Raw genomic sequence first — 23,868 nt, 5'->3', positions numbered from 1 at the left:
GCACCTAGATTAATATTGTAAGTCCCAAACCCAAACTGAATACATGTTTCAGCTCCCATGTAAATCAAAGAACAGCTGCCATTCATCCATATGGAGCAAAGGAAGATGCTGTGAAGCACACTGCAGTCTTGGGGATGCTAGGGTCCAAATTGTGATGGGGACAAAATGTGCCCACCGCTCCTGATGCAGGGTGCTCACATAAAAGGCAAGGGATCGCATCTAGCTGTAAAAAAAAAACCCTGACAGCTTTATGCATGTTGTTCCCAGACTGTTCCCAAACTGTATCTTTATCAAGGGAAAACATTTACCTGCAAAAACAAAATTCAGTGTACTCTAAAAGTACGGACATCCACTGCGCTAAACTGCACTGAACAATTACTGCATTATGGATGTATAATATACTGAGCAGCATTGTGTACAGACAGTATGGCTCCCTATTTCAGGAATGGTTGTATGCAGTTAATTGCACTGGGTGTTCTCTTTTACAGTATGTTCAGGTCTTGCATTTTCTTTTTGCAGATAAACATTTTCCCTTTGTAAAGGCACATTTTCAGATGCCTTTTTTTCTTTTGGTTTTCTGTGGCCTGGCTTTCACCAGAAAGGGCTCCGCGGAAGGGTGGCCGCAATGCATCTCTTTGGGTAGAGCACAGAGCCACATTGCAAAGTGCAAGCCCTCCTCCACGGTAACAGCAGCACAGCGAGGCTTCATAGTATGATGTCCTCCTAATCATGTGGGAACCACATATGACATTTTCTATGTGAATACTTTCGGCAGCCCCCTTCCCTGCAGCAACAACAGCTTATTATTGTGGCTGCTTCCCAGGGTGTGCGTATGTGTGTGTGCGTTGATCAACTGCTCTGCTTACCTGCCAGTTCTCGCTGCTCCGGACTCACTTTGCCTGCTGCCAGGATCATGGGGACGCTGCCGAAGTATCCGTTGGTGATCCCCATGAGCAGGGAAAAGACGCAAGGCCAGGCAGGGTGGCTAAAGGTGGGCTTCCCGTTGGGATAAACGCACATTATAAACAGCGGGATAAAGACCACTCGCAGGCAAGAGTAGATGAGAAGATGGGTTCCTCTCCAGTCGTAAGGCAAGGCAGCTAGGATCTGGAAATACAGAGCGAGAGAGTGAGAGGGAGGTCTGAGTCTTTCATAGAATCAATATGGAGTTGTGTGCATTCCGTCATAAAAACATAAGAAGAGCCCGCCTGGAACAAATCAAGGGTTGGATCCAGATCTGTGCTGGATCAGCTACACTTGCAAAAGTGGACTTCCACACTCCCTCCTTCCCACGGCAGCCCCTCCAGCCCCCTGAAAATGCTGCACAGATGGGCTGTTCACACATAATGCTAAGCCATTGTGGGTTAATTTCGGGTGGGGGGGGCTTAATGGAGTGTGCCGGCTGCCATTTTGAATATGCAAGCAGTGGCGTGCTCATAGTTTGTCGTGTTGTGCAAACCCGGTGCTGTGGGTTGTTTGTCAGGAGAGCCCTCGCGGCCTCTTTCAGTACACTCCAATAGCCAACTCAAGACACAGACGAAAGGATTGAGGTGACTCTTTCAGATGCTAATCACCAGTGACTAAGCAATGAACAGCAGAGTAGCCTATGCTCCGGGTAGGCAGTTGATCCCTGTTTGAAGGAGAATCACTTGCAGACCCTGAACTTATGGTCTAGGGAGAGATCCTCCCTCTTTCCCTTGGGTCCATGGGACGCGGCCGTTGCTTGCGCACCAAACGGGCGCTACGCCTCCTTTCCGTGCCCTCCATCGCTCGTCGCTCCCTGCGTCTGTGTCGAGTGTCTAGCAAGTCCCCCTCCCACACTTTCTCACTGCCAGGGTCACTATCTATCTCAGGAATGCCAGCAGGAGGAATCTCTGCCAGCTGCTGTGCCTGTGAGGGATGAGCTGGCTCCTCTCCCACGGATTGCTGATCCTCCTCAGAATCAGAACTGCTCTGGGGTTCTATCGGCTCAGTTTCCACCCTGACATCGTTTGAGGGAGTTGACAACCCGCAAATAACCCATAGCTTGTTTTAGAGTTATCCGAGGGTTGCCTACCCCCTCAAACAACCCACGACGCCGGGTTTGCACAACATAGCAAACCCTGACAAGCAGGGGTGCCTGCAGGCACCATGAAAAAAGGGCACCCAGCACAACACAAAAGCCCCCAGGGCTAGGTCGAGTAATAATGCATCTCACATGGACAGGAAATGCAAAGAAAGAAAGGCAGAAAGACAGAAAGAAAGAGAACTAGTCCTAGAGCTGGTTTTTAAACAGCAACTCACCTGACCTACCTGTGGTAAGGGGAATATTCTGCAAATTATAAGGGAGCCAGATCTCACCAAATAAAAATTTCAGGCTGCCTGCATGCCCCAAAGTGGCTCCAGTGTGGCCAGAAAGGCTGTGGCACAAACAGCTGGAGCTAGAAACAAGTACGGACTCATTTGCAGAACTGTTACAGAGCAAAGAACTACAGATGGTTTGTGTGAGTGGACCAAGCTGCGTGCAGCAGAGTATGGCCAAAAACAAAATCCCCCATTGCGATCACAAAGCAAAACATATTTCTCAGTGGGGCAGCGCCAACGCCAGGGGGCAGCGCCAACGCCTACCTTGCCCACAAAGTCCGAGAGGTTGAAGATGGCCATGATCAGAATGGGAAGCCACTCTCCAAGAGTACAGTTCCGGATTTCCGATTCCAGCCCAGGAAAGAGGCACAGCGTGATGAAGTAAGTCATCGCTATGGAGAGCATGTAGGCCCAGATCACCCTGGAGACGATGTAGCGATGCAGCATCATATCTGTGGGACCAAAGGCGCCACAGGAGTCAGTGTCATATTGCGATCACCTGTACAGGCAACCAGGCAGCCGACCTTCCACATGCAAAGCAGGAGCGCTCTTCCACGCATTCCTCATCCCTGATCTATGAGCGCCCTGGTGCAAAATCTCAGCAGAACCACTGACTCACTGGGGCTATGTATACAAGACGCTAACCCACACTCAGTGGTTGAGTGCAGGCTGTTTGTCTGAACGTAGCGCATGTTCCGCAGGGTGGCTTGTTAACCACCCTGAACCACCCAACAACAAACCCTAGGTTCTCAAGGTGGCTTGTTCAAGAAAAACTTATTAACCACACTGCATGGTTAATAAGTGACCCCACAGAAAATGTCCTGAGTTCCGACAACACGCTAACCTACGGTTCAACAACAGCCCACGTTCAAACGCTGAGTGTGGGTTAGCGTGTTGTGTGAACAGCCCCCTTGGGTTGTTTTCATCGAGTCTCTCAGGTTCAGGCCCCTTTCCCCACCCTTTGGTCTATAACACGGGGATAATAATAAATGCCCGCCTACCTTACAGGGCTGTTGTAAGAATGACTGAACAGGTGAAGACCGAACGTTTTAAGAACTTGGCAGTTAACACTGTGGCTTTCCCCTTGGTCTAGCATCATCATTACCTCTGAAGCTCGGCCAACTCCTTTGGATTTTGGGCCGTGGGACGTCAAATCTCACATAGGTACCGCTGCCAGCCAGCTCACCTTCCTGCCCAAAGGTGTCAGGAGGGGAGACCTCTTGTCCATGAGGCCGATTCTCCTTGGAGGGAAAGGGGAAAGAAACAACCAGCTTCAGCTGCCTTAAGGTATAGAGTTGTGTATATGTATGTGTGAGTGTGTGTGGGAGATGTGCTATATGAGAGCCAGTGTGGTGTAGTGGCAAGAGTGTTGGACTGGGAGCTGGGAGATCCGGGTTCTAGTCCCCACTCGGCCATGGAAGCTCACTGGGTGACTTTGGGCCAGTGACACACTCTCAGCCCAACCTACCTCACAGGGTTGTTGTTGTGAGGATAAAATGGAGAGGAGGAGGATAATGTAAGCCGCCTTGGGTTCCTTGCAAGAGGAATAAAGGCGGGATATAAATGCAATAATAAATAAATATAAATAAATAAATATGTATTTGCCTACTCCTTGCAAATTTTAAAAGAGAGATAGAGTCTTAGGGTTGGCAGGTGTCATTTAGGCAATTTGGTCCAACATCCCGCTTAGTGCAGGAATCCAGTTTAAAGCATCCCTGACAGATGGCTGTCCAGTCTCTGCTTCATCTTACCCTTGAGGATTGCAAAGATGAAATGAAATAAAAATGAAATATTATATAATATATTATTCATAATAATAAATCATTTCCTTACCATTTGAAAACATTAACTAACATGGGAAAACTGTGGACAACCCTTTTGCTACATCTGTAATAACATCTGGTAGGACATCCAGGAACCAGATACACTGGCCTATCCCCACCCTGAGCATCACCTTTTGGCCATCTTGTGCTGGGTCTTTAAAATACTGTATATCATCATCATCATTATTTCAGTTTATAACCTGCCTCTATATGAAATACTCTAGGCAGTATACAAAGTTAAAAACAATTAGCCAAGGGGCAGTGGGCCAACGGAAAAGGTCCTCTTGGGAGTGGCTGCTAATGTCACATTAGGCAACTGCAGCAGATATCCCTGAGGACTTTAGGTGGCAGACTGGGATATAGGGGAGGAGGCGCTCCCTAAGGAACCTTGGAAATATACTGTTGCCATGAAATCATCTCTGAGTACCCAGGCACAAAGCCCCAAAAACGGAGCTGCAGTGCATAGCTCCCCAGTGGGGCAAGCCTGGCTTCTTCCCACATTTGGAATGCCAATGACAGACATACTGATCAGCAAATCAAACAGGGATTCAGTCTTGACCTCCCTCCATGCTTCAGGTAGAATATCTGTCCCTTTCCAAAACACTGTTTAAATGCAGCATCTATGTCCATTCAACTGTACATTTCTTTCTCCCTTTTAAGAACACACAGAGAAAGCAATACAATCCATTTTAGGAAGTTGAAATACACCTCCAGAGAGAGGTGGGAGTGGCCTCATGATGTCACAGGGAGCCAGCCAATCCACTGTGTGCACAGCCAGCTTTAGCTGCAAAAGGAAGAACGGGTTTTTCCCTGAGCTCCATCCTTAAGGGAAGACTGTACGTCGGAACAAAACTGGTGATGTCTGTCTGGATGCACCTGGAGCTTTACTTGGAGATGAGGGGAAAATGTCACAGCTGTACATGTGTAAAGCTCAATGTGATCCGCATTGCCAACAAGGACTAGGAGAGGGCACCGTCCATCTCATTAAAACAAGCCCTTTTATGTAGCCAAAGGTCTTTTGTATCCGAGATTCCTGAAACCACAAGATTTACCAACCCTACCCTGAGTCTCCAATATTTTTCAGAAGATAGCCATGTAAGTCTATTTCAGCAAAAACAACACAAAGTCTTGTGTAAAGGTAAAGGATTTTTAGAAAATCACAGTACAGATGTTTATTCGCTCACCTAATCCCAGGGTATTTGTGTTATCTGCAACAACTGCATTGCGAATAACCAATGTTTTAGCATTTATTTTCCTTCTAACTTCACTGGTTATAGTTCTCCCCACCCCAAATATGTACTGTATATAAACTGGAAACTCTCCATAATACTCATAAGAACATAAGAAGAGCCCTGCTGGATCAGATTAAGGGTCCATCTAGTCCAGTGTTCTGTTCACACAGTGGCCAACCAACTCCCACAGGAAACCCACAAGCAGGACAAGAGTGCAACAGGACCCTCCTGCCCATGTTCCCCAGCAACTGGTGTACATAGGCATACTGCCTCTGATACTGGAGGGAGCACACAGCTATCAGGACTAGATAAGATACTCGGTGCATCTGAAGAAGTGGGCTATAGTCCACAAAGCTGATGAGATGGTATCTCTACACCAGCCTAAAATCCTGCATTTAAAACGGGGCTTTCTGCTTCCTTTTTAAATGCAAGATCACAACGACTCCCTTTTTCACCCGCTTCCTTTCCTCCCTCCCCTTTCCCCCTCCTTCTCCCCGTATCTGAGTCTTCCATTATCTTTCATTGATCTCACTCCTCTTCTTGCCGCTTTTCCTCTTTTCATGGAGGGAATTCAAGCGGAACACATCAGGGTAATTTCATAGCTCATTATCTGCGATCTATTTAAAAATGGAACAAAGGGCATTTAGTGCAGGAGACGCCCTTGAGATTCACAGCATCATGTAAAGAGTCCGCAAACTTCTGTAAAGGAGCAATTTCAATTGCAGGATAAAAGCCCCATGTGAAGAAAGCCCCAGAATAACTTTTTTTCGTCTTTAAGGTGCCACAAGACTCTGTTTTTTCAACCTTTCTGTTGCTGCTCTAAATTTTCAACCTTCTGAAGTTTTAAACCATTAGAATGAAGCAGTTTCACTGTGCTGTACCCCGCTGCTCCCTGTCCCCAAAAGCAACGTACGAATCTGATGTCTTCTGCAGTGACATCATGGTGGACTCTGTATCCGGTGCCGTTGTCCACAGCTCCTTTGAGGTCAGGTGCCCCATCCCGGGAGCGGGCAGTGTAGTACTTCACAAAATGGGTCCGCTTGACCAGGAGGTGGAGGATGAAGCAGGTGAACTCAAGGCTGATGGAAATGAAAAAGAAAATGATGGTGTTCTCCTTCTCGTCCGACAAGAGGAGTTTGGTGAAGATGCGGCTCAGAGAGATTATGACTCCTGCAGTGCCTGGAAGAGAGAGCAGAAAGCAGGAGAGGGCAGTTATCAGTGGGCCCTGGACTTTGCAGCCATAATCTGTGCTACAGTATCCTCTCACTTCATGCTGTAGCAGCCTTCTGCAATATGTTGCCCTCCAAATGTTTTGGAATTCAAAACCCACCAGACCTAGGCCAAGGGTCAAGAATGCTGGGAGTTGTCGTCCAGAACATCTGGTGGGTAGTATGTTGAGGAAGGCTGTGCTGGAATCTGTGTGCAGCTGCCCCATGTGATGAACCACTGAACTGCAGGTGGCAGCCTTCTCCGTGAAGAACATTCCGGGCTAGTCCTGGGCTGACTCCGCCCACCCAGGCTGACCATTGGATCCTTCGGGACAGGAAGGAATATAAAAGGCTTCCTGTTCAGGTCAGCCTTGCTTGAGCAACATGGTCAACTTCAGCTCTGGTGTGCTCCTATCCCCTTGGCTACTTCAGCTCTGGTGTGCTCCTATCCCCTTGGCTACTTCAGCTCTGGTGTGCTCCTATCCCCTTGGCTACTTCAGCTCTGGTGTGCTCCTATCCCCTTGGCTACTTCAGCTCTGGTGTGCTCCTATCCCCTTGGCTACTTCAGCTCTGGTGTGCTCCTATCCCCTTGGCTACTTCAGCTCTGGTGTGCTCCTATCCCCTTGGCTACTTCAGCTCTGGTGTGCTCCTATCCCCTTGGCTACTTCAGCTCTGGTGTGCTCCTATCCCCTTGGCTACTTCAGCTCTGGTGTGCTCCTATCCCCTTGGCTACTTCAGCTCTGGTGTGCTCCTATCCCCTTGGCTACTTCAGCTCTGGTGTGCTCCTATCCCCTTGGCTACTTCAGCTCTGGTGTGCTCCTATCCCCTTGGCTACTTCAGCTCTGGTGTGCTCCTATCCCCTTGGCTACTTCAGCTCTGGTGTGCTCCTATCCCCTTGGCTACTTCAGCTCTGGTGTGCTCCTATCCCCTTGGCTACTTCAGCTCTGGTGTGCTCCTATCCCCTTGGCTACTTCAGCTCTGGTGTGCTCCTATCCCCTTGGCTACTTCAGCTCTGGTGTGCTCCTATCCCCTTGGCTACTTTTCATGGTTTGTCTTCCGGCTTCTAACTTATTTATTTGACAGTCATTTATGAATTGCTTCTAACAAGAAATGTCTAAGCAATGTACAAAAATAAGTCTTCAGACAGAGGACAAGATTACCTTGTCCTCTGTCTGTCGGAATGCCTATTGAATAAGGTATGTTTTTACTGGGTGCCCAAAGCCCAGAAGGGTTGGTGCTTGCCTAATTTGTAGTGGTAGGGCAGGGGCAGGCAACCTTTTTGGATCCATGAGCACACTGGGCAATTGGAGGAACTGTCCTGGGCACCACCACAAAATGGCTGCCATGGGAGGTGCGGCTAGTCACCAAAGACAAGTAACTTGCCCAAAAGACAGTATAAGGCAGAGACGGAGTCTCTGACCCCAACACATTACACAAGTCCTTTGAACTTACAACTGTTAAGAAAATGTGTGTGTGTTTTGGAGCCGGAGTACACCTGGGGGGGGGGCACTAGGAAAGGTGCCCATGGGTGCCACGTTACCCACCTGTACTAGGGAATTCCACAGAGTATGCTGCATCACCAAAGGCCCTGTTCTGAGCCATGACAAACCGAACCTCTGACATCTTGGGTACTGTTAGCAACTGAGCAGGCCAGGAGATCAGGCAATCTCTTAAGTACCTTGGCAACGTGTTCTTCAGTCCCAGCATGATCCTTGACTCTGCCTCCCAGTTTGTCCTTCAGTCCTGACTACTGGCCTGTCCCAGGGCTTCGGGTTCCTGGCTTGCCTCAGACTGAAGCTCACAGCCCAGCCGACATACAATAGTGACCTTTAAGAGTATTGTAATGCATCATATGTTGGGCTCAGTGGTGTAGTGGTAAATTCTGAGGCGCAGGCGGTCATTGTGACGGTCCCCACGGCCACACCTCCAAGGAGAGTCCAAGAATTGCAGGCAGCTGGGCTGAGCTATATCAGCAAACCAGGTCTAGCAGTTTCCATCTCCACCAGGAGCAGGTTTTCTGTAAAGCTAGTGGGTCATGCAAGGCCGAGCCACCCCAGAGATACTTTACATTATAGCAAGGAGCAATATATTGTCACTGGGAAAATTCATTTCCTCCCAGCTAGTGTGATGATTGCAGCTATAAGCTCTGGGAGAACACTGAGGGGGATGGCAGATGACGTCAGCCTTCCTGCTAATTTTAAAAAAAAAGTGCCGGTGTTGTGTCCCTGTGAGTCCTGGGTCCACTACGCCACTGGCTGGATGCCTCTCAAATAAGCTTTATCATCCCGTAGTGACATTCTGGGTACAAAACAACAACATGGCAGACACTAAGCGCTGATGCTGGCTGGCAAGTTCCCTGCACCTTGTGAATTTCACACCCCCCCTCTGAAAATACCTCCCCCATTTGCATTGACCATAAGTAGGGGAAGGGTGAAAATGGGAGGAACACAGGAAGCTGCTTTCTCCTGAGTCAGGCCCTGGGTCCATCTAGCCCAGTATTGTGGACACTGACTAGCAACGACTCTTCAAGATTTCAGGCAGGAGTTTTCCAGCCCTTCCTGGAGATGACAGGGATTGAACCTGGAGCCTTCTGCATGCAAAGCAGGGGCTCTACCCCTGAGCTGCAGCTCCTTCCTGAGGGGTGGATTTCAGAACAGCAGTAATTCAGAACTGAGAACGCTGTCTGAACATGACATCCATCAGTCAGAAATGGGAATTTTCTGCCCAGAAGCAAAATATACTATGCACTATATGCAAATCTACTCCATTTATTTATTTTCTTTATTTATTGCATTTATACCCCGCCTTTTTTCCTCTTGCAAGGAACCCAAGGCAGCTTACATTATCCTCCTCCTCTCCATTTTATCCTCACAACAACAACCCTGTGAGGTGGGTTGGGCTGAGAGTCTGTGACTGGCCCAAAGTCACCCAATGCGCTTCCATGGCCAAGTGGGGACTAGAACCCAGATCGCCCAGCTCCTAGTCCAACACTCTAGCCACTACACCACACTGGCTTTCCATTTACAGAATTGATTCATGTCTCAGAATTCAGTTTTTCTTGACACCAAAATCTGGGTCACTCTGGTGCTGAGTCTTTTATTTTTGTGGTGCAGGGTATAAACATCCATAAACATCATGGATTTATGGCCTTGACCATAAACATCACAATGAGATCTCTCTCACATTACCAAGAAGTGGCAGGTTTCTTAGTAGCATGTTACCAAACTCTAATCCCTTCTGCTTTTCCAGAGTTGAGTTGATTAACAGCTTGCAGACCTGTTATTAGAAAGATTCATACCGCACTTCCTTTGCTGCCTTCAGAAATCAATCTGTGGGGTTACCACAGCTTTGGGACTTCTACATAAGACAGCGATCGATGAATCTAGGTTACATATCTGTACATAACTGTGGGGCTGTGGGAGATCTTTTATAGAATCTCCTAGAATGTGAACTCTGCAAGGCTATAACATCAAACAGGGCCAGCTACACATTTGAGGACCCTCTGCAAAGTACTCTCTGTGGGTGTCAAGTGCCCAGCCTCAGGTCTCTTTTGTGATTGATCAGAGAAGTTGACGTGCAAAACAATTGCTTTTATTATGCAAACAATAGTCAGATCAACGCTACGAACAGCAGTGAAATACCAAGTCAATAGATAGCTTTGGATAACACAGGACTACTTAGGCTACAAGCCACTTGCTTGGTTGATGCACTGTGTTAGATAGTTGCAACGAAAACTGGCACCAGCCATCTCCCCGACAACCTGAGTGACTGGTTAAGCCGCTCCCTTAGGGTGGGTCTTTGCAGAGGGACCTTCCCTGCACAGCCAGCCCTTTGGAACCCCTCACGAGTCGACACTGCTGTTCTCACCTAGCCTGACGTCTCGCCCTGGGATCTCATATTTCCAATTCCTCCTCCTCCAGCTCTGGCATTCCCACAGGTGAAGAGGTCCCTGGCTGGCTACTTTCTAACTGATTAGCTTGCACCTGGACAACCTCCATTCTGCTAGGTCTCCTGCAACCTTGGCACTTCGGCAAACCCTTCTGCCCCCTCTCCATCTTCTTGGGGGCCTCTGAAGAGGTGCTGGGCCCAAGCCATACAGTGGGCTCCATCCTAGGTTGGTCACCCCCCGCCCCCGGTCACAGACTTACCTGGCAGCAGGTGCTATGTCACACACCCTGGGGCAGTTTAAAGAGCGTACCGAAGATTGTTCATGGCTGCCTGCTGTTCAGCATGGAAGACTTAGGGCAGGTGTCAGTGCTGGTGGGCCCTGTCAGGAGGGTTGGGGTGCCAGATGCTGGCACCAGACCTGGACCCAAACATGGGTAGATTTGGGCCTAGATCTATTTTGCAAAGATGGATCCCTCCTTATCTGGCGGAGACAAGTATGCTACTAAATTTGTAGCTCTTTTTTCCCCCTGCGCAGCAAGAATTTGCAGGTAAAACCTGCAATGGTTGGCCATAGCAATCTGATGGTGCATCTCTCTGCTCAGCACAATCCTGGTTAGAACTTATGATTTGAAGATGTCAAAAGATAACGCGCAATTGAAATAGCACCAACAGTTTAGGGTGCAATCCTATGTATATTCAGACAGGAAAAACACCCTGCACCTTCCAGCAATCCCCAGCCAGCCATGGCTGGCTGGGGATTGCTGAGATTTGTAGGACTCCCCCCCCCCATCTAAATATGGATAGGATTGCACCCTAAATTTTTGAAAGCATCCTTAAGGGAACTCTCCAGTTGTGGCTACACAGCAAACATATCAACAGTGAGGCTGCAATACTATGCACACTTACTAGGGAGTAAGTTTCACTGAACTTAACAGGACATAGTTCTGAGTAGACAGGCATAAGATTGTGCTGTATACCTATTTAAGAGTAACAAATACCCCCAACCCCTGCACACACACGTCTTGCCCATGTGCATCAGATGTTGGCGTGTTGGGCTTAAAACAGGAACAAACCCTTCAACTGCACCTATTTGAATTGGCAGAATCACCCCTGGGGGATGCTGGGAGTTGTAGGACTTTTTTCTGTCTAAACATGCATAGCATTGCACCCTGATGTGTTTTGCCAAGGGGCGATCCTAGCTCAGCGGTAGAGCTCATGTTTTGCATGCAAAGAATCTCAGGTTCAGTTCTTGGCATTTCCAGTGAAAAGGATCAGGTCACAGGTGATGGAAAGACCCTTCTGGAGTGGGGCTGCTAGATAAGAGTAGACAATACTGGCCAAGAGGGGTGAATAGGCTGACACGCTTTCAGATGAGGCTTTTATCATGCCATTGCCCTGCCTCATTCATGGAATTTTGCAGGTAGTCCCGTCACCGCCATGTTCCACTTGCCAACCTCCCGTGTTTTCCCACCACTTCTTCTGCCTTTTCTCTTCCCATAAATAAACCCATTAAGGGGGAAAAAGCTGGCAGAGCTGCCCAATGTCTTTTGTTTGCTAGGCAGTGCTGGTTCCAGGTTTTTGATGGCGAGGAACCCTCAATGGGCTCCTTTCTCTGTGACTCCACCTTCTCACTATCGTGGTCACCAGCTGTGGTTGCTCCTCATCCTCTCTCTCATCATTGGTAGCACTTGCTACCACTCGGCAGGAAAGGGAGCCAGTGAGCAAGGAGGTCGTGGCATCTACTGCTCCTTCTCGCCACCACCATTGTCTGGGCCAGAGCAAGAGGCAGGTGAACATGCAGGTTGCAATGGTGGAGAGGAGGAGCAAGTCCAGGGGGTTCTGGTCAGTGGGCCCCTGCTGGGGTGTGGGCCCTTGGCAGGTGCCCAACCATGCCTACTTTTGACACTGGCCTTGGCTAGGAGCCGTTCGTCTAGAACCACCCCTCGTATAAGGCAGCTTGCTTTGCCTGGAGTTTATAATCTAAACCTTGGAGTTCATAATCTAAACCATAATTAATTGTTTTAATTATGGGTTTTATTCTTTTATCTTGTTGTTCACCACTCTGAGATCTTTGATGTGGAGCGGTATATAAATATTGTAAGTAAATAAATAAATAATAAACCTCGAGAAAGGGGATCAACGATGAATAGAGCTGAATGAAAGGGAAAACGATAAAGGAACCCACACGAAATGCTGCCCATCGCATAAGAACATGGCGAGGGCTGTTCCTTTTGGCCCACATGTCTGCTGTATTAATGGGTTTCTCTCTCCCTCTGACACCAGGCCAACATTAGCAGCCAGCAGAACATCTCCACTTAAGGTCCACGAGTGTGCCAGGCAGAGTATTACCGACAGGGCCCCAGCTGTCAGCCGTTCACCCCTATGCCAGTAAGCAACTGGCCGGTGAGCAGGGCCACCACTTGGTACCATCTGCCCCACCCACTCTGCCTAAGCACTACAGAATGCAATGCCTGTCGTTGGAGCCGATGGCTGTTGACTCTGATTAGTAGAAAGCTAACATACATTAGGGAAGCTGATAAAACAGAAGCGGCACCATCTTGTAAACGGCCTCTTCTGTATCAGGTGTTGAAGGGCTGAGCCAGCATGCAGGTGAAAACGGACAGTCCTTCACACAATACCTTCCCCCTTGGGCATGGAGATTAGTCTCCATGTCAAATAAAAGTGTGGGATTGGGGCTGGAGACTGTCAATGATTTAAGGAGGTTTGAAAAGCAGGATAGAGGGGAGGCAGCATTTCCCACCATGGGGTGTAGTACTTCCATATTTCTCTTGTTCTGCTGTTTGCCTCTGCTCGAACAGGATTTGGGGGGGGGGTTAATCAGCCCCCAAACCTGTTGACCAAAGGTGGAAGTAGGATGAGTCTAAACACCACAAGCAACGATCCTTCTACCTTTTTACACCACTTGTCCCATCTTTTTTTTAACCACAGAAAATCCATTAAGGAGGGAAAGATGGAATAGCAGCACGATGTATTTAGGGTGCAATCCTATGCATGTTTAGACAGACCAAAGCTGGCTGGGGAATGCTGGGAGTTGTAGGGCTTTGGTCTGTCTAAACATGCATAGGATTGCACCCTTAGACTGTTAGCATTTAGGGGCCCTCTGTGTGGAGGCACTCTTTGTGTGTGCGAAATTCCAGCTTTCTAAATACCGTGGAAGTACCCCACCAATTTCGAGACTTCCGTGAGTCAGTCAGCATCTGTCCTCACACATTAATTTTCCTACATCCACACAAGAATAATATCAGATATGAATCAGACTTTTGAACGAGTTTGTTTTTTTTTAAAGTCAGGGCTTCCTCATACTGAACTGAGAATTTCTGCCTGTCTTCTGAGGTAATATTTTCCTTCATGTCATTTGTCCTGGAATGAGTCCTGTGGAAGAGCATATAAAGAAAATGGCATGCTAAAACTGAAAATAGCATTTTTCAGGAAAGATTTGTGAGCTGAGGCCAGCAGGAATCCATTACCTTGCTCAGGATTCTTCCAGAAAAAGTCCATCTGGACTACTCAGACTCTGCTAAGGCCATCTGGCATACTGAATGCATCTTCCCCAAGAACACAGTGTCAGGATGGATTCTGGTTCCCATGATCCAGCCAAATCAACAAATCAACAGGTCACCTGATGATTCTCTTCAAGATAAGATGACAAAAGCTAGCTGGCCAGCAGTTAGTTAATCTGCATGTGCTGGTTATCACAAAGAGCGGTGGTGTTGAACCTCAGGCAAAATGCGGCCCGATCTGGCTTTTGGGGTTCCCCAGATGAGCACGCCTTCTTCCCCTGGTCCCACCTCCAACTGCTACTTGTCTGCTGGTTTCCCAGCTTTTGTGCACGTTTTTCCCTATTCTAAAAGACTGAAATGCCTCTCCTAGGGGGGCGTTTCTGGCAGTCAGAGCATTAAGCTAAAATACACTGATATTTTTTGGAACCTTGGTCCCACCCACCACAGGAATGGGTCCCCCGAGAGCTTCCCTGAAATTTAATTCAGCCCTTCCTTAGGATGAAAGCGGTTCAACACCCCTGGCGTAGAGCTAAGAAAACACTAAGGTGACAGAAATCCCAGTCTACTGGTTCTCAACTGAAAGCCACCATTTGCTGAGCAGGATCACAGTGGGGAGGAACCACTTACCCTATTTGGATCTCTATGGTACGCTGCCTAATTGGCCAGGCCTTCACTGCTACACCCTGTACATGGCAGCGTTCAATTTGTGACCAATGTACATCGTTGATACGTGTGGCACAGCAAGCTCTGAGGACCAAACTACATGCTACCCCGAAGGAACTGTGACTGATCTGCAGAAATGTATGTTCCCAATTTTAAAAATTACATACCACTGCCTAGAGATGTCAGATAATCAGAGAATCATAGAATAGTAGGGTTGGAAGGGGCCTACAAGGCTATCGAGTCCAACCCCCTGCTCAATGCAGGAATCCAAGTCAGAAATCCGAAACGGATTCAGATGACTTCAGATTTCTATTAATTTGACCCCCCCATTCTACAGTGGCATCTTCTGAGTCGCAAGGAACATTTTGTAAAACTTTCTGGAACTGTATGTAAATTTAGTCATACCAGAAAATACGCACGCATATATGTGCCATTTAAAACAAAAATCCAATATTTTATACAACTCTAGTCTCTCTTCAGACTCTGCTGTGAAGCACTCTTTTTGCATACTCTGCTCATTGACTGTATGCTGAATAAAAATACGCAAAATATTGCATACCAGTGAAAGAGACATAAACTCTCACATTCTTGCGTACTTTCCTGAAGGGGAAACATTTTTGTCAATGAGAGGATGATGGAATGAAAACTGCCTGACAATCTGGGAAAGACACATGGAATGGATTAAACAAAATCTGTACATCCCTACCACTGCCAGGGAAGCACCACAGAGTGGAATGTTCAACTCTTTCTCGCCATGCCATTTTCCTGATCTAAATTGCCCCCACCCAAACTGCTATTTTCTCCCAGCCATTTGTATTTTCCCTTATTTATTTATTGCATTTATATCCCACCTTTTTTCCTCTTGCACGGAACCCAAGTTGGCTTACATTATCCTCCTCCTCTCCATTTTATCCTCACAACAACAACCCTGTGAGGTACGTTGGGCTGAGAGTCTGTGACTGGCCCAAAGTCACCCAGGGAGCTTCCATGGCTGAGTGGGGACTAGAACCCGGATCTCCCAGCTCCCAGTCCAACACTCTAGCCACTACACCACACTGGCTCTCATAGCAGGCTGGGGGGTGGTTTAGATCAGGAAAATGGCATGGAGGTAAGAATTCCATCTCTACATTGCCTGTGCTGTTTTCCTGGTCAAGATGGCAGCCCTCCCTGCAGCTACATGTAAGAAAAATAATAATAACCAGGAGATCAGTTACAGATCTCCTGGTGTAATGTGTACCCTGGCTCTGAGTGAATGGGTTTAAGGCAGTACTCACTCTCGCCGGTCATCACTCCCTGGGTGTACCGCTTCGGCAACATCCCAGTGTAGCCATAGAAACTGGATTGCTGCACTTCAAAGGGGAGGCAGAGATAAGAAAGGAAGAAGGGCAGTGATTACGCCACGATCAGCAAGCTCGACTTAGAATTCCACAATTATTTTGGGGATTCGTTTGCATTCAAAAACAAACGTATTCTTGCATTCAGTCTGGGCTCAATCCAGCCCTGCTTATTTCTTATGAACATTTATATACCTCATTTGCTAAAAAGCTAAAATGCAACAATTTAAACTGAAACAATTGGAAACGCAAGAACATTACAAACAGTAAAACGTCAGAACATTAAAACTGCATCATTTAAAAGGTTAGATTAAAAAGAGACATCTCAACTAGAGGCACTCAAAAGCACATCTAGTGAGAAAACAAACAAGGAGGATGGGGAAGCATAGATTGCCTCCATCACTTCTGCTCTCCTGGGCGTCTACCGGAAGAACATACAATATTTGGAGTGCTACTTCAGAAAGGATAGGATTGAGCCCTAAGAATCTAGTGCCTGAGTTTGCTTCCTCCCCTTCCCTCCCAATCCCCTTTTCCTTTTGTGCTGTGCTTCTTAGAGCATTCCTACAAGAGACTTTTAGTGCACGCTCATGATTAAGAACATAAGAACATGACTGGTTGCTCATGGAAGTTTTCGGGTCCTTTACATGACATTGTCAACCTCCAGGGTGTCCCCTGTGCTTTTTTTTACCTTTATCCTGCTTTTTAAAAGATCAGAGCTAATCCAAGAAGGAACGTTAATCCAATATATCAGCTGTGTACTACAGCGCCATCTGTGTACTACAGCGCCATCATTATACAACTAGTGGCTGTATAATGAAACATATTGAACTCGCAGGTAAAGGGGAAAAGTGGGGAGGAAGTGCATATAAAGGGCCAAGCTTAATCCCACAAAGAACCCGGAAGCAGATGCCCTGGTAAAACTGAGGGATAAAAAGACCCTGTGTGGAGAAGCCCTCAGATTGTAAGCCTGGGGAAGTGATTGTCTTATTTCTGATCTTGTTCTGGGGTTTGTTTGTTTTTTGGCTTTAAATAAATTATCTGGATTATACCATCTGTTTCCCACAGATGGTATGATCCAGCAGGGCTCTGTTTACCCTGCTGTGTATGCAGTGCTCCAAGTCATGGAATGGAATGTATCTGTGCCACTTCAGACATTTCCATTTTGGAGGTGGAAAAGCAGGGTATATAAGTTCCTAAAGTTCCTGGTAAAAGCAACACCTTAAAGACATAGACCATGAAAGCTTATGCCACAATAAGGGCACAATCCTATGCATGTTTAGATAGAAAAAAAAGTCCTAAAACTCCCAGTATTCCCCAGCCAGCATATCTATGCTGGCTGAGGAATGCTGGGAGTTGTAGGACTGTTTTTCCTGTCTAAACATGCATAAGATAGTGCACTAAATTTGTTCGTCTTTGAAGTGCCACAAGACACTTTGCTGTTTTTGCTGCAGGAGCCGAAGATGGCTAACCCTCTGGAAATTGTATAGAATCATAGAATCGTAGGATAGTAGGGTTGGAAGGGGTCTATAAGACCATCGAGTCCAACCCCCCGCTCAAGGCAGGAATCCAGGTCAGAGCATCTCTGACAGATGGCTGGTAAAGAAAAATAAAATTGGTGGTGGGAAGGCTCCATTCCCAGCGAAGGTGAATATCCACAGCCGGGTTGACTGTCTTCCCTCTCTGTACCCATCCCCACACATACCTGTGCAGCCGAAGGCCACTACACCCACTGCAAGGAGGTTGATGGCATAGGCTTGCCGCTGGGGGAAAAGATCCAACCAGACATCGCAGATGCTAACGAAGAGAAGGGGCCCCAGTGCAAAGAAGTACCCTGCAGCAAACAAGAGGCAAAGGGGGGACACACTGTTCATTCCTAAGTAAGAGGTGCCGGGGGCTGAAAGCTGTTTGGAGAAGCAGCATTCCCCGGCAGGCAAGCCAATGGGCAAGCAGGCGGCAGGATCTGTGCCTCCTCCTCCGCACCACTATCATTGTGTGGGCCAGAGTGAGAGGCAGGTGAACAAGCAGGTTGCCATGGTGAAGAGGAGGAACAAGTCCAGGGAGGTCCTGTCTCCATTATTTACTATTATGTATTTATTAATTACATTTACACTTCATATTTTAGAAATGTTGAGCAACAGGTTGGCAGGTTTTTCCCCCCATTTTATTTTATTATTGTATTTAAATCCCACCTTTTTCCCCTCCAAGGAACCCAGAACATGATCCTCTTCCCCATTTTATTCTCACACAACAACCCTGTGAGGTAGGTTGGGCTGAGAGTCTGTGACTGGCCCAAAGTCACCCAGGGAGCTTCATGGCTGACTGGGGACTAGAACCCAGATCTCTCGACTCCCCGTCCAGCACTCAGCCACCACACCACACCACACCATCTCTCTATAATTAATTACATTTCTATGCCAGTCAATAGCTGAAGCTCTCTGGGCAGTTCAAATCAATTAAAAACACAAAATATACCATTAGATACAATATAAAATTTAAAAGTTTAAAACTACTGTGTAAAAGTACAACCAAAAAATAAAATAAAGCCTTGCAGCAATGCAGAAATTTAAAATACAGCAAAACACAGTAACAAGTTTAAAATAACAGAGTTAAAATTTTATTTCTATACTTTCCATTAGCCGAAGCTCTCTGGGCCGTTCACAAAATAAAGCTTTGAACCATAAAATACAATAACACAATAAAACAAAATATTAAAAAACCATAAGCTTAAAACCAAAATAAAACCAAGATAAAAGCCAGCAGCAGTTCAAAGATATAAAAATGCACTAACACAATTTTTAAACTTGCCTAGGAAATTAAAACGGTTTCACCTGGTGTCAAAAAGGCCACTACATAAACACCAGGAGTGCTTTTCTGGAGAACACATTTCAAAACCAGTTGTAATGACACACATACAACTTCTGGATGCAACTCTCTCTCCAGCTTCTATCCCGAACTCTTATCTTCAGGTCTCTTATCTTAACTCTTATCTTCATTGCTTTGTTCTGCAATTTTATTTGCTCAAACATCTGTTCAGCGCTTGTTTTTAATCCTGTGCATTTCCCCCATTATTTTTTTACACTTTAAAAACGCTCCAGGAAAGGGATTGAGACCAGCGCCAACCAAACAGAACTGTGCACGGCCCTATTCCAAAAGGAACAGTGTGGGGGAAGAAAGTTGTGTGATGGACGCAAGGACCAGCTAATCCACAATGTACACACCCCTGCTCTGAGAACTGGAGGTGGGAACTTTTTCAATGACACAGCAGTCAGCTAATCAGCACCATGTAACTGTCCTTTGCTGAAAACCAGAGTACGTATGGAGTCTGTGCAGATTAGATGGCTAAAGGCTTAGGTTTGTTTTCTGTTTAAATGTACCCTCTCTTGTTCTTCTGTCTCTGTAAAAGCCTTTCTGATAATAAATGTATTTTTCTTCTTCTAACTTGGATAGGAAGTATGTGATTGAGGATTCTGACCAAGCCCAGGGAGAGGGTGTTCTCTCCCCATGTGACCGAACCACTCAGAAACACTAAGAAGGCCATGCTATGGAAGCAGGGAGTTGCTGCATAAAGGAGCTCCCGTGACCTCCAGTTCTGTCACAATCCCTAACCACTGGTCATGCTGGCTTGTAACCTGAAACATCTGGAGGACACCATGTTGAGGAAGGACAGTCTGTATCTTTCATGAGACCTACATATTTTAAGGAAGATGAAGAGAAATGACAGAAAGGTGTGGAAAGATGTTCATAACGTTAGCAGTGATCATGATGTTCTGAACAACCATGTCTCCAATAGACATGACCAAAGCCAGAGTGGAGAGGGAGGCAGCAGGATACTGGACTTACCAACAGCAATCCTGGTGTGGAGACTGAGCATTTCTACCAGGGCGTTGTTGAGGATGACAGCAACCAAGGCGACCAAGATGTACGTAAGGCTCATATCAAACACGATAGAGGTCCCTGCAGCAGGGCACAGAGAAGAAGAATGAGGCTGGAGGCAGACAAAGGAGGTAGCCTGATAGGGACGTTGCATGCTCTAAATTCCTTTGGTGCAACTTTTTTCTCTGTTGATCCAATATAGTCTAACAACAGAGGGATTTCGTAATATATTTGGAGCTAAACCTTTCGGCTTCCACCCTCATCAGTAGCTGTGATGTTACATGGATACCAAGAGTGGCAGGCTGCAATGCAGGAATGCTCTTGCTATCCATTTCACATCCCAGCTACTGATGAAGACGGAAGCTGAAACGTTTAGCAGTAAATATACTTTGAAATTACTCTATTGTTTGTCTATCTATCTTTCTTATATATTTTAACTTAAGACTGACCGTGGTGAATCTGGGGCCTCCTTGTTGCTTTGCTGTTGAGCTGCTTTACACCTCTCTCTCTCTCCCCCCCCCCCTATATATATTCAGATACTATGCCTAGTTTTAATGGCTTTAGTTTCGTAAGTTTTAAAGGAGTGGTGAATGACCTGAGCCAGAATGACGGGGTCTAGCAAAAGAGGCTAAACCTACATCTTTGGGGTTTTAAAATATTGAGAAATTATACCTGGGTACTTGTGATGAAGATAGTCCACATCAGTAATAAAGCTGTTGTATGGCAAGAGGAACCCAACTCCTGCTAGTAGCATAGCAAAGTAAATCCCATGGTAGCGATCCTGGGGCTCGGGTTCCTCACAGACTGCAGCCCAAAAGGAGAGAGCAAGCAGAAGTAAGGGTTTCAATCAAGGTGATGGGATGGAGCATCCCTTTAGGCAGTGACCCAGAGAATCTCTGTGTTTATCAAGGACCAAGAGCTTTTAGCCATTTTATTATTAATAACACATTATTATACAGTTATTATAATTAAATTATCACATTTATATCCTGCCTTTTTTCCTCTTACCAGGAAACCAAGGCAGCTTATATGAGCGTCCTCCTCTCCATTTTACCCTCACAACAACCCTGTGTTTTCTTATGTGGACACATTACACAAACTCCCTTTTATTACACCAGATCTAATCTAAGACTGAACTAATTCTCATCTCCCCGGTTTGTTATTAGAAGTCCCAAAAGAACGGTAAGAGAAAAAGGCATTGTATGTAGGAAACAGACTTTTTCAGGGGCCACATCACTGAAAACAGTTAGCACAGGCAGGACGTCATCCCCGGTGATGTTTCTGCGTGTATGAATTGCCAAGAATTTTTTTTTTTGCTAGTCTTATCATGTCTATTCTGAGCTTTCCAAATTTACTTATTTATTTAAAATATTTATATACTGCTCCACATCAAAAGAGTTCAGAGTGGTAAACAGCAAGATAAAAGAATAAAACACCCAGTTAAAACAGTTTAAATGTTTTAAAAAAGACAAATTCCAATAAGGCCAAATTTAATAACCCGCAGCTGGTCACTCGAGGATGGCCTCTCAAAATAACACTGCCTGCAGGAGGTGCTGAAAGGAACACAATGTTGGTGCCTGCCTGACCTCCAACAGCAGGAAGCTCCATAGGAAGGGGGCCACCACCCTGAAGGCTCTTTTCCTGGAGGACTCCAATGGGGCCATGGGTGCATGGTTAGGCTGAGAGTCATTTATTGGCCTCAAGTCACCCAATGAGCTTCATGGCTGAGTGGGGCCTAGAACCCGGATCTCCAGAGTCTCTGTTTAACACACTACCCACTGTGCTACAGTGGCTAAATTTTATTGTTATTCCTGGAGCGCCTAATAGCGTGCTAGGCTATGTACACATTTAAAACTAGTGATAGGCAAGCTCCCCTTGGTTTGGAATTGACTCAGTATTTATAAGCTCGCTCAACGAATGTTGGGAAAAGCTCATCTGTTTTCCAAGCATTGTCTCCTGATTTATAACATTGGCACATTCTCACATTGCCGTCCCCCCACTCCGCATGGAATTGTGGATTGCAGAGTGGTAGGTGGCAGTATTGGAACCGAAACTCTCCCCACGACCTGAGTTCGATCCCAGCAGAAGCTGAGTCCCAGGTAGCCGGCTCAGGTTGACTCAGCCTTCCATCCTTCCGAGGTCGGTAAAATGAGTACCCAGCTCGCTGGGGGAAAAGTAGTCACGACTGGGGAAGGCCATGGCAAACCACCCCACTATAGTCTGCCATGAAAACGCCAGCGAAAGCGGCATCCCTCTAGGAGTCAGCAATGACTTGGTGCTTGCACAGGAGAAACCCTTCCTTTCCTAGACTGAATTCTGAGTGAACGCAGATACAACCCTTGCACGATCACTGGCAGCTACCTAATGTGAGGATGTCTGATCCGAGTGTGACTGCCAAAATTTGCAAAACAGCATAGTGCAAGTGAAAAAGGGAGTTTCAAACGTATGGCTTGTTTTTTAATCTCAGAGCACAAAACGTGGTTTAATTTGTTGCCATCCTGCAAGATTGGTTGCTATAAACAACATGCAAATCATCGTGTACATGAGATTTTCAAACTTGGAATGGCAACTAAATGTATAAAGGCGACTTATTTGTTTGTTCATTAAGTGTGGCATTGTTTTGTAAACAACTTGCCCATTTTGTTGGGCAAAATGGGTAATTACCTGATGTGGTATATGGTATATCCAACCTGATATGGTATATTCAACCTGATATTACCTGATGTGGTATACAGTATATGATATGTGGTATATCCACCCCTACTATTCTATGATTCTAAATCCACAGTTCACAACGATCAACTAGAGTTTGACATATAGGAAGCCGCTAACGTTAAATAATTCCTATGAGGGTACTTAGAAAGCAGCTGACTTGGGCTGCCTGTTGATCACGAGAATCTCGTTCAACATTCCAAGCCAAAGAACCTTTTGGGGAAATAGCACTCTATCCATAATACAGCCAAATATTACAAGATCGACACACTCATATACCACATCAGGTAATTACCCATTCTGGCAATGTCACTGTTTAAAACAAATCACCACCCATCCCTAGTGATACAAAGTTATCCTGTGCTTAATAATTAAGAAGCAAGTATTTTCAGGCCACATTAGGGGATCCAGAGCTGCCCTGTGCTTAAAAAGCAGCAAGTGTTTTCAGGCAGCACTAGAAGATCCAAAGCTGCCCTGTGCTTAAAAAGCAGCAAGTGTTTTCAGGCCAGACTAGGGGATCCAGAGCTGTCCCATGCTTATTAAGTAGCAAATATTTTCAGGCAGCACTAGGAGATACAGAGCTACCCTGTGTTTAATATACAGAGTCCAATCACACAAAAATCCACTCCTGGTTCCCTGTCCCTAAGCTTTCTTCTAGTTCTGCAGCCTAATTTAGGAGTATTGTGGGGCAGAAGTGGGGAGAAGCCATTGGGTTATTGCTATTATTAAACCACTGGGAGTCTGAAACCCATGCTGATCTAATGCAAATGACCCAGAGATCTACCAGTACACCCAATCTACCTTTTACATACCCCTGCTCTAGGCAACTATTTCAGCATCCAACATGTTCCAGATGACCTCAGTTCTTTGGGGGACCATTTAAAACCAGCCAACAGGTTTTTAATTGATTAGCTGATTTTTTTACTATGCACTGCAGCCGTACCACAAATACCTCCCACTCTGTTCAATGTGGTTTCTCTCAAGTAAATGTGTATAAAATGTATAAAAACCCAAAGAAGGTACAAATGTATAAAAACCCAAAGAAGGTACAAATAGGGCAGGCAAAATGGAAGCAGAGATATTTTTTAAAAACTCTGTTCATGCGCTGTCAATTTGCATACATGGATAAAACTGGAAAATGTTAAGGAGCAGCAATTAACCACCGCTTCCTCATTCTGGACTGAAAAGGAGGGATTTAACCACCCCTTTTAGCTTTAATTTTTAAAATGCTGGCATTAATGTTTGGAAATGGCAGGCTTTTGCAGGGTATC

General features: G+C 46.2%; 1 protein-coding gene across 7 annotated transcripts in view; it reads right to left on the bottom strand.

Annotated features, from left to right (window-relative positions):
- The window catches only part of SLC29A4 (solute carrier family 29 member 4), a 47,895-nt gene that overhangs the window by 7,601 nt on the left and 16,426 nt on the right, over nt 1-23,868 (bottom strand). For 3 of the 7 annotated variants that reach the window (XM_084819190.1, XM_084819186.1, XM_084819191.1), the window contains 8 exons: nt 20,558-20,689; nt 19,853-19,966; nt 17,715-17,843; nt 15,953-16,027; nt 6,312-6,577; nt 3,449-3,584; nt 2,608-2,795; nt 867-1,107 (listed from right to left, as the gene is read on the bottom strand). In XM_084819190.1, the coding sequence (XP_084675316.1) occupies nt 867-1,107; nt 2,608-2,795; nt 3,449-3,584; nt 6,312-6,577; nt 15,953-16,027; nt 17,715-17,843; nt 19,853-19,966; nt 20,558-20,689 (1,281 nt within the window). Of the gene's footprint in view, nt 1-854; nt 1,108-2,607; nt 2,796-3,448; nt 3,585-6,311; nt 6,578-15,952; nt 16,028-17,714; nt 17,844-19,852; nt 19,967-20,557; nt 20,690-23,868 lie in introns of all 7 variants that reach the window. The other 4 variants (XM_084819192.1, XM_084819187.1, XM_084819188.1 and 1 more) reach the window with 4 other exon arrangements.

The sequence above is a fragment of the Heloderma suspectum genome, chromosome 12 (assembly GCF_057233095.1).
Source record: "Heloderma suspectum isolate Gila_16-S chromosome 12, 16-S_ref, whole genome shotgun sequence".
NCBI classification, from domain to species: domain Eukaryota; kingdom Metazoa; phylum Chordata; class Lepidosauria; order Squamata; family Helodermatidae; genus Heloderma; species Heloderma suspectum.
This window is presented reverse-complemented; position numbering and strand designations above follow the sequence as displayed.